Source organism: Scomber japonicus, chromosome 4 (assembly GCF_027409825.1).
Source record: "Scomber japonicus isolate fScoJap1 chromosome 4, fScoJap1.pri, whole genome shotgun sequence".
NCBI lineage: Eukaryota > Metazoa > Chordata > Actinopteri > Scombriformes > Scombridae > Scomber > Scomber japonicus.
Genome location: NC_070581.1, coordinates 14,087,324 through 14,098,589, shown reverse-complemented (window position 1 = coordinate 14,098,589; position 11,266 = coordinate 14,087,324). Strand labels below are relative to the sequence as shown.

Below are 11,266 nucleotides of genomic sequence, written 5' to 3'. Positions count from 1 at the left end.
GCAAACATTTTCTTCTTTTATATTTCTAGTTGTCAGGCCTGGTGCAACAGAGTACAGTTTGTTCTCTGATGAGGCTAAATATGTGTTGAATTGCTTTCAGTAAGCAAGGCTCATTCTACAACTTTGACTACTTAGCCATTTGTCTGACATGACTTCCAGGTGGTCAACACCTGCTTATACAAGGATTTGATGTATGTGTCTGGCCAGCAGACCAAATCGTGAACTGCTCATCATAATTCCAGAGCTGCAATTGGTGTCAAATGTGAAAGACACACTGGAGCCTTGGGCATGTCCAGAGTGACTGTTTTTAATGCCGTAATAAGCTATAAATATATCTATATATATATATATGTATGATCATGGTCAACTTGTCACCGAATTAACTCTATGTGAGAATCTGATACTGCCAGATACAATTTGTTCTTCAAGAGTTACATCAGTTCTACATTCCACACTGTGTCAGCATTTTCACTGAAAAGTTTGGGCGTTTGAATCTCAAATACAGAGAGGGAGAAAAGCTTGAGAAGACAGGCTTTTTTCTGTGATCTTTCAGGATGGCTCGCAGAAGTCTGGCATGTAGCTTGACATCTAAAGACCACTTAGCCCACATACATTTCAACAAGAGACACCATGCATGTCCCATTAGAACACCACCCATATGCTGCACAATGTCACAAATGCACATGTGCACGTGTGGTGAACTCCTACAGATTCTTTCAAAGACCGTATTTTATGTTTGCATGATTCTGGGGTCTGGGGGTGGAAATAATGCCATGTGAAACCAGAGGGTAGCTTTCTATCAGTGTAGGTGTGAGCATTACATGAGCTAGTACCATGTGATCCTATTGACAATTGTTGGGGAGAACAGAAGTAGTTGGGGAATGAGAACTATCAGCACACATCATAAATTGTAAATCTGCCAACTAGGTTTGGCTTCTCTCCAAAGCTGAGAAACAGAAGTGACATCGGGAACCCAGGGGACTGAAATATGACCTGCCTATACAGTATTAGAACATAAATTACCATATAGTTTTGAAAGAAAAAATTCAAACACATAAAATGTATGTATACATGTAAACTGAGATAAAATAGAACTATATTTTAAGAAATGTATTGCAGACAAACGTGTATGTTTTCCATTACATTTTGTAGCAAAAAAAGTATTAATCTCAATACTGCTACTACTGTTGATAGAAATAATATCATTAATATAGCAAGGGCTGTAAACATTACACATGCTGCATGTTTATGCCATACAAACAACACAGAAGTAGTGAAGCCAATCCACTTCTTTGTATTGACAAGATGTTGTATTGCGCCCTCTGCGGGTCAGATTATTGCACTGCAACGAACATGGTTTCTTTCAAATAAAATATGAGATGACTGTATTACAAAGAAACTGCAAAATATCAAATCACTCGACTGTGATTTACAACTAGTTGTTTTTGGATAATCCAACTGTAATGTTGAGAGAGTGAGGAGATGATGATGATAATAATAATAATAATAATAATATAATAATAATAATAAGAAGAATAATAAAACATCCCCAAATTCCAATATAGAAAATGTCAACATATAGTGAAATGAGTTTAAAAAAAAAAAAAAAAAGAAAGAAAAAAAGGGTAAAATAGATGTGTGCGTGGTTTCAGTTTGGAGTTAGTTTTTTTCTTGCAATTTTAAATAGATAGATACATTCAAACCAGCTGGAGACATCATGAATATATGTGATTATGCAGGTGAATGTTTTATAGTATTAAATCTTGAAATACAGAAGAAAATGTAAACCTGTGAATAAAACAACCTGTACAGTCTGGCAGAGATGCGCTTATGTTCTCCTTTTAGTCTCTAGTGACAGCTGCTTTCATCTTATTTTCTTCCAGCACCTTAACAAACCCGTTGCTGATTGGTCCAAACATTTGACATCCCCATTCTCCAGCCAATCACAGCGCCGGTACCTTGTTGGTAACATTAAGGAACACAGCTGTATACAACCTGCACCAGAGGAGTATATCACACAGCTCAACCGCACTCAAGCTGCAAACTAAACTATGTGCAGGAGCTGTAACGAGCAGGTTTGTATAGCAGGAAGTGTTAGAAACGGTCGTGTCTTATTTCCTAACTATAGCCACCAGCCAGGGCTCTCGAGCTAGCATTGTAGCTAGCAGTACGTTACATTGCCAATGCTTTAAATGGCCGACAACAGCTGACTTCTTTCCCTTTGGTAAGTGAAACCTTGTTACAGGAGCTTGACGTTTATCGGTGTTTAATTTGCTAGCGTCTTTCTTGCTCGTCGGGGGTAGCGTTGGGGCTATTTTAGAGTAGCCACTTGACCTTTTCAGTGGGCGAGCTAACAGCCTCCGTGTAGCACAACAGTGCTGTGACGACGTGTTGTGGGACCAGCTAGCAATGGTGCAAGGACGGGGGAGCGTCATCAGACCAGGTGAAGCATGTGAACGCACCAGCACGAATCCCACCTGCAGTTATTCAATTCAAATATGTAGGTTTCTTTGTTTGTTATACATGCACTTTATATGTCACGCCAGATAAGCTTGTTGTAACGCAGATGGATGGAAATAGAATTTAAATGTTTTTTGTTTTTTTAATTAAAGAAACTGGCTCAAACAATGTTATGTAGGCCTCTGATTGGTGTAGGAACAATTTTCGATTCTTCTAACATGATATCGTGAGTGATTCAGTTGTCTAGTAGTGCAACAAGAACTCACAAATGTTCTGGCTTTGAATAAATGCAAGATGTATTGTTTAAACACAAGCTTTAAGGTCTTTGTTTACATTTCCTCTCGTATCTACAAGTGCCTGAAAACTGCGCTGTGTTGCATCAGTTATGCAGGATGGTTAGAAAATAATTTGTTCTTAAGGATAAAAGAGTTTAACAACTTAACAGCTGAACAATTGAAAGATGAAAGAAGTGAGATCACATGCTTTATAAGTGTGAAGAAACGACAGATCTGGCACACATATGCTGGGCCAGCCATTTTGTCTTATCAAGCATTGGATGAATATATCAAACTGCATTTCCTTGCAAGTTTTCCAATAATAACTAAAACTATCAAAATATAGACCATGATTGGTGTGTGTGTGTGTGTGAGAGGCAGTTGTGTGTCGGTGTATAAGCAGTGTAGCAGGTGGTGTAAGGCATACCAGGGTAAATAAGGTAATCATGAGGGGATTAGCAGTAAGCTCACTGTTAGGAAGTAGTCAAGGAAGTAGTCATTAAAATTAAAACATGCACCGTATCTAGCATTAAATCAACAGTGTACAAGGTGTTGGTTCCTTGATAGGCTTGATGGACATCAGCGTACTACATAATAACATGAGGAAGTAAAAGGTTTATTCTACAGCTAAATGACCAGAGAGATCAAGCACACTGTGGACAGCAACTCCACCATAACGCAACACCATAACGGATCAATTTGAGCTCTGCACCATTTTGTAGTTTCAGTTTTAGCATCATATCATTTCAACCATTTTCACGATTCTTTTTTTAAATATATGCTTTGCTGTTGTCTTTCTTCTTAACAGAGTGAAAAGCCCATGTGTTCATCTGGCAAACAACAAAACATGCCTACCACCCTTCACTGACAATTAAAATGGTAAGATGAGAATGATTTAAAGTATAAATAATATGATAAATATAAGTGTTGTCTGATGGCTGAATTTATTTAGATAATAACACATCAAAGATGGGGAAATAGCTCTACAATAATTCTGAGGGCTGTTGAAACATTCTCAAACAAATAAGACCAAGATTATGTAAAGATATTGATATATTGAAAGATTTATACAATATCATGAACACCTGTAAGATGTCATACTATTCCAATACACTCTTTTAATCTCCCCATTTTTCCTTTTTTCTTCATGTGAAGCACTTTGTAAATGATGTTCTGAAAAGTGCTATATTAATTGCCAGCAATGCATACTGTTTATGTTTTTGTTGAGCACTGCATTAGAGAGGTGGAAATTTGCCGTCATTCATAAATACAAGGAATTACTGCTCCTGCTATTACTTGTAAGAATAAACTTTATGCAGCACTTCTATAAATGAGTGAGAGCTTCAGTTATGCTTTACTATCTATTACATTAAAACAAGAAAAAACATAACTTAAACACCAGTTAAATGTTTATGATATATTGATTTGCACTATAGTGTAATGATGGATGTTGTGTGGAGTCCTTTAATAACACTTCAGCAATGTAATGAAGTGTTTGTTCATTAGATTGACAGCGCCTTTTTTATGTATTCATTAGTTGTGACAGCTGTCAAAGTCCTGTGTGACAGACCGCCTTCAGAGAACTGGATTCAACCTCCACAGAAGATGGAGGACTCTTCTCACTTGTACATATCTGAATTTGGAGACAGTGAGGATATAGAGGAGGACGAGGAAGACGTTTATCAAGAGGAAGGTAACATGGAACCAGATGCACCTAATTCACGAGACCTAGATCTTCATGAAAATCCTCCCCAGGCTACTGAGAGAGCCTGGGACTCTTTTCCCTGTCAGCATTGTGAGAGGCATTTTACCAGCAAACAAGGCTTGGAACGACACATGCACATCCACACATCGGTGAACAACGAGGCGCATGCATACAAAAGCAATAAGAGCATCATGTCTTTTGGTTCAAATTTAGGTCAGCTGCAGCATGAAAAGATGAAGCCTTTTGATTCAGTAGGCTCAGTCACGCAGCTTCATACTTCATCCCCCACAAACTTTAATACTTCCATTTTGTCAGCTGAAGACCACATTGCTCAGCCAGACAAACAGGGAATATTAGAGGAGCATCATGCTTGTAAATACTGTGAAAAAATATTCACCACTCATACCAACAAGAGACGACATGAGCGCAGGATCCACGAGCAGCATCTGCAACTCACACATGTAGAAAAAACCCTGCTGCCCCAGGAGGAAAATCTTCAGAGGATTAGCAGTGCGGCATCGCAACAGGAAACAGAGCTCTGTGACAATACAGCACCTGCAGCTGTTGTGAAGAATGAAGGGGAGCACACGGAACAATACATGCTAGACGTCTCAAGCAATATTTCAGAGAACCTTAGCTTTTACATAGATGGAAAGATAGTGTCAACAAGTACAGTCAGTAGCTGTGAAGCAGCTGAAGTTCATTCTGTGTCTTCAACTTTAGTAGGACTGGATGCCCTGATTATAGACCCCACCCAAATCAGCCAGGTTTTAAATCCAGATTCAGTCACAGGCAAAGAGATATCTGGTCAGCCAGTGGCCAAGAGGAGAACTGCAACACCACCTCTTTTACCACAAATTAAAACCGAACTGGAGTCTGAGGTGGTTGTGTCATCATCCTCATCGTCACTTGTGTCATCTTTAATAGAGAATCTACTTCCTCAGAATACAGAGTCTACAGTTGTGCAGAAGGAAAGGACCGTGTTTCTATCCCCTAAGCTGAAGCAGCTCTTGGAGAAGCAGGACGGCCTGAAACCTACACTGGCCCTCATCACAGATGGCCAAAAGCCTTGTTCACCTGTCTCTCTGTCTGTCCTGCCTGCTGGAACAGGAAGGTTTAAAAGAAGGACTGGATCTCCACAAAGTTCTCCACAGCAAAACCCAACATCTAACGAGGAAACACCAATGCAGGATACAGGAGATTGTGAAGCTGCAAGTACAGGACAGACGGAGACCCAGCATAGTTCACCCGTGCACCAAACAGCCAATGAGAAGGATAACACAAATTTGTTCGTAGAGGAACCAACAGTGAATGCTGTCTTAACAGAGAGCTGGCCCCCTATGACTGGTGGCAATTCCTGTAACCAGCAACCACTGGATCTCTCCAATACAGTCAAAAGAAATGAAGATGAAGGTTTAGGTGATGCTGCGCTGGATTTAAGTTTGCAAAAAAGGTGCCCAGATGAATCTGAGGGGACATCAAATGTAGTTTTGCAGGCAGTTTTAAAAGAAGGAAGATCAAATACAAGCATGGTGGAGAAGGCCTTAATCAATATTGCAGAGCAAAATGTAGGCCTAGGTAATCCTGAGACCCCTTTAGTCACAGACTTCACAATACTTACAGGCTCAGATATGGTGACCCCTGTGGAGTCTGTTGCAGAAGGACTTCTGTACGGACTTACACTTCCCTCCAGTTCTCTCACTCCATCATCTGCCTCCCTTACCTCTGTTGCCTTGCAGCCAGCTACACCATGCACTATAGCATTCGCTTCCCCAGCCTCACACACAGTGCTCCCCAATGCTCCTTCATTAATTACAGTTCTGGCACCAACACGGCCCATTTCTAACCCTTCAAGCCAACCAATCCAAGTATTAGCCCCAAATATATCTCCTGAGCCCTTGGTAATCTGCACAGAAAATGCATTAAATCCCTCAGAGTGTGATTTAACTACTGCATTTACCACGGCAAATTCTGCAAACCTTGTCACTCTCTCACAACCCCTTGACCCAACTCTAAATCTACCTGGCCACGTGTTTCTCACTGATCAAATCACCCTCAACCCCCCTTTAGTTGAGTCCACTACTATGTCAGAAGTACCATTCACACCCACCGTAACTTTAAATGATTCCCTCATCAACTCTTACAACATTACAAGCAACACCGTGTTGATAGAGTGCACAATAGCCCTTGAAGCCCCAGGGAGTGTTGTCCCTGCAGCAATTACCTTACAAGAAAACACTGCAGAGCCTCCTAGCAGAGCACCTACGCAGATGGTTGTTAATCACATAGAACAGCAACAGATTGTATCAGTACCCAGCCCTCCAACTGTGGACCCCACCGTTCTTTTGTCCTCCATCGCAGAATCAGTGAGTCTGTCCACCACCACCTCACTGATATCTGATCGTCCTGCAGTGGGTGAATCAAAGCCTGACCCAGAACCAGAACCAGCTGTTAATGCAGAGCCACCAACCACAAAAGAGGAGAAACTGACTGACATTTCTGTTACCACATCCGAAACCTCTCAGTCTCAAACCTCGCAACCCCCTGAGATAGCTGAAGAGGAAGAATCCTCAAGCAGTGCACCTAGTGAGCAGCAGACCTTCACCAAGAATTTCATCTGCAATGTGTGTGATAAGCTTTTCCATTCAATGAAGGAACTTGGCCATCATGTAGGTGACCATGCTGATGAATGGCCCTACAAATGTGAGTTCTGCGTATTGCTCTTTGGCAAGCCCTCTGCTTTGCTTGACCATCGATCAAGCCTCCACGGTGTTGGCAAGACTTATGTTTGCAGTGCATGTACAAAAGACTTTGTCTACCTTTGCAATCTGAAACAGCATCAGGAGGAATTACACCCCGGTCAGCAGTGTACATACACAGAAGAAGAAAAGGGAAAACTAAGACCTCAGAACTACAACAACTCAACAAAAGTCAACACAGAGCCTCCAGAGCCCGCTGCTCCAGAGGAACCCAAGAAATCGGTAAAAAAGGAAGAGAGTGAAGTGGATGTAGCTGCTGAAGAACTGTTTACAACAATAAAAATCATGGCCTCAGATGGAGGCAAACTGAAAGGGCCTGATGTTCGTCTTGGCATTAACCAGCATTATCCCAGCTTTAAGCCTCCTCCATTTCCTTACCATAACAGATCGCCTGCTGGCTCAATGGCTTCAGCCACAAACTTCACCACCCACAACATCCCACAAACATTTAGTACAGCTATACGGTGCACTAAGTGTGGGAAAAGCTTTGATAACATGCCAGAGCTACACAGGCACATCCTGGCTTGTGCAAATGCCAGCGATAAAAGACGATACACACCCAAAAAGAATCCCATCCCACTACGCCACTTTGCAAAAGCTCAAAATGGAGTGCTGTCTACGACTAATTCTGCTAATGAAAACAGAGCCAGCCAGTCAAACAGGTCCAAAACTCACCAAGAATCACAGGTAAAGATGAAGTTCAAAGTGCTTAACAAAAGGAAGAAAAAGATGGTGCAAAGGGTCATGCCTCAGAGGAACAAGTCGACCCCCTCGTCAAATAAAGTGTCACCTTCACAGGTGGATGAGCAGCAGGAGATATTTGTCTGCCCGCACTGCAGGAGGGAGTTCACAATGCGCCGCAGCAGAACCAAACACATGGCAGTTTGTCCCAAGAAACCTAAAGAGGTGAAGAAAAGGAAAGAAGGGGGAATCTCTGTAACCAAGGAAAATGACGGCCACCTGCACAGAGGGGTTTCTCACGTTGAAGAGAAACAAGTCTCACCTCCGCATAAAACTAGACTCCAGACATCTGGCCCTGCTAAGAGGCCAGCCATCCTACCAGTTCAAACTGTCTTTTCAAACAAAAGAAGTAAAATAATCATAAAAGAGAGCACGCAACCAAAAACTGAGACACCCACTCTGAATGAACTTCCCATCGTTCGCACTTTCAACCCCTCGATGCGCCAGTATTCTAGAGTGCAGCATAGCGTCAAAGGCATCCCCATTAAAATCACCATAGTGAAACCACAACAGACTGAACCACAGAAGGACGAGCTGCCTCCCACTCTGAGCCGAGAAGAAGCAACCGGAGCTGTCACCAGCAGCTCTGAGCAGAGCACTACAGCTTGAAGACTGTTCAGCAGGCCACCAGATGATCGCCAGGTAGATCATGTACATTTAACTTTATTTGCAGACAGATATGAATGAACAGTTATTGCTCATTTATACAGGTAAGATGAGCACTGAACACCTGAAGCTGAAACAACACATAAGAAGCTTCTACAGCCTCTTAAGATGGTTGTGCAAGTAAAATTTCAGCCTATAAGATCTCAGCTTGACCACACTTTTAAGAAACTGACAGAAAATTAAATATTGCTTAAATACAAGAACGATATGATCACATCTGTCTCAATAAGTTGTTGTTTACGCTTTCAGGACTCTGCTGTGTGGAACTCCTTCGGTGGTACTGAAAGGCGATAACCGCTTATCACACTGTAAACTCCACGGACTCAGATTGCATTACACTGTACATTAAATGACTGAATTGAGGATGGATAAAGCAGACGACTTAAGGATACTGCAGTGAGTGGATGTATTTGAATGCTTTTGTAGTTGCTTGGAGTTTTGTAGCTTCCTCCTTCATTTCGTAAACTTTCTGTCAGACGGTTTGGATTTGCACTTTGAAGTTAATCTGACTGCTACATGTCACAAATTGAAAAGGAAGTGGGAGGAATTGACCTGGAAGGCTGCTCTCGTTTCCTGCTCTGCGGGCTACCAGAGTGGTGGCAGGTGGCAATCGTTTTCAGCATGCATTTGCACTTTTCCTTATCTGTTATCTGTGGCCTTTTGGTTTAAACTCTTACTGCATGCTGTGAGCTTGTACTACAGCTACATTCATATAGGAAGGATTATGTTGATGCAGTTAGGCCTTAAAAACTGAGTCTGATGTTGCGTAATTATTATAGTATAGTATACTATAGTGTAACATCGGCCACAAGCGACCTGTCAAAATTCTTGTTAAGGATATGGGCACTGTCAAATATTAGAGAAGTCAATGTTTTCATTGATGTGAAAGCAACATTTGGTAGAATTAATGCTGCAGCCTTGTGTATATAATCTGGTTGGCCAGTTGCTATGTATCTGTAAGGAACAGTTTGAGAATATTGATCTTTACTGTATGTGCCATCAAACATATATGACATAATTAAATGTGGCATATAAGTGATGCTGAATGAAAATAGTTTCCCACATGTAGAATTTAAGGTGGCTGATCAAAATAGATGATTTTCAAAAATGTTTATCTCTTTAGAAATCAAATGCGCAATTACATCTAAAAAGAGAAAGTACTTCCTTTCAGAGCCGAATGTCTGGGATGTTGGATTTTTGTCCCTAATGGACCACCACACATAAATTCTCAATGTGGAGAAAAACACTGCAGTTTGATGTATTTGCACTGCAGTCCAAAACAAATTATCATGTCATTTTCTGTATAGTTGGATGCATCACCGCCACTGTTACAGTAATAAGACTTCAATTCAAAACGGCATTGACTGAGCCAGCTACAGTGCTTGGCTTCTCTGCATTTTCTGCTGAAATCTTGAAACATTAACAACAATCCAGTTTGCTTTAGGCTTTGTTTTGCACCAGTATCACAAAATGCTTGTCAAAAAATATGATTTTGTGTGGTGTTCTTTCCACTTTAATGACTAGAAATTTTAATGTGAAGTACAGTTTATTTAGGTCTCTGTCATCTGTAGAAAACAAGCACTTCATCACTGCTTAAATCCAGTGTAACAGTTGTTGACAGTTTATTGTGTAGTGTGTGTATAATGAATTCCAACATCTATAAATCACAAAATGGAAATGTAAGATCAATTATGTGGTCATTTTTGCTGGAACCCTGCACTGAAGTATAAAGTGATGGTGGCAAATTGTAACAAATGTCAGACTGAGTGTAATGAAATGTGTTTGCTTATCATAAGCTACAGGTTTTAAGATCCAGTGGTATACAGGGTAGTTATTTCATTATGATTTAAATGAGGTAAATTAATTTGAACTCAAACTTGCACTTGAGAACCTGACAATGGTCTGTACCTGAGAGCAAGTAATTATGCTTTTGTTTTCCTTTTTTTGCATTTTCAACCCTTGCTGGTAATATTTCCTTCATGCAGAAAGACTGCAGTGTGTTGGGTGTACAGGATGGCTTGGGAGACTGTTATTTAACTGTGAAAAGTGCTTGTAGCATTTCAAAGTGTAAATTAAGTCATGTATATTTATTAATAATTTAAAATTATGTTCTCAATCTCTGAGCGGTTCCTCTGTATGATTTGCACTAAAGTTTTTTCAAGCGAGTGTTCAAAATAAATGGAGAATGTTAAAGCTACATGTGAGGTTTGTGTCTGACTCTCTTTAGTAATCAAGCTTATCACATTATTGGAGGTTTATGAATGAGTAAATTAATTTGATTTGGTTATTTTACAGTGGTAACAGAATTCAACTGGGTCTACTGCAGTGTGTTCCTGCAGAGAAATGAAATGTCCAGGTGGTGGCACACTTTCCTCACTTTAACGCCTTGAGCAGAGGATTCAACAGAGATGGGATTTTTTAATACCACTGCATCCCATCTGCACTCCCACTGTCTCTATGAAAAATCAATTTTTAGTTACACATGTTTTTATGCTATTGTTAAACCATTCTGTCCTCCACCACTATTTTAACATTTTAAATGTGGATGTCAACAAGTGATGCCAGCCTGTGACCTGCCTGGGAATACAGTGAATATCTACAGAGTGTAGAGTAGCTATTTCATGTTAACATTCATCTGCCTTTATTAAATGTTGATACCA

The 11,266-nt window shown here is 40.6% G+C and overlaps 1 protein-coding gene across 4 annotated transcripts; it reads left to right on the top strand.

Annotated features, from left to right (window-relative positions):
* Window positions 1-1,957: 1,957 nt before the first annotated feature.
* Window positions 1,958-10,797, top strand: prdm2a (PR domain containing 2, with ZNF domain a). 4 transcript variants are annotated; one of them, XM_053317623.1, is made up of 4 exons: window positions 1,958-2,443; window positions 3,544-3,614; window positions 4,273-8,582; window positions 8,856-10,797. In XM_053317623.1, exon 3 carries the CDS (start codon window positions 4,341-4,343, stop codon window positions 8,547-8,549), a length of 4,209 nt encoding a protein of 1,402 aa, XP_053173598.1. In that variant the 5' UTR covers window positions 1,958-2,443; window positions 3,544-3,614; window positions 4,273-4,340; the 3' UTR covers window positions 8,550-8,582; window positions 8,856-10,797. The 4 variants fall into 4 exon arrangements, with proteins under 4 accessions (XP_053173598.1, XP_053173601.1, XP_053173599.1 ...); XM_053317625.1 differs by having other exon boundaries at window positions 1,966-2,075; window positions 2,279-2,443; window positions 4,273-10,797; XM_053317626.1 differs by having other exon boundaries at window positions 1,958-2,075; window positions 4,273-10,797.
* The last annotated feature ends 469 nt before the right edge of the window (window positions 10,798-11,266 follow it).

Bases quoted from the DNA above. Each gene is read 5' to 3' on its own strand.
- prdm2a (XM_053317626.1), top strand. From the start codon at position 4,341: ATGGAGGACTCTTCTCACTTGTACATATCTGAATTTGGAGACAGTGAG.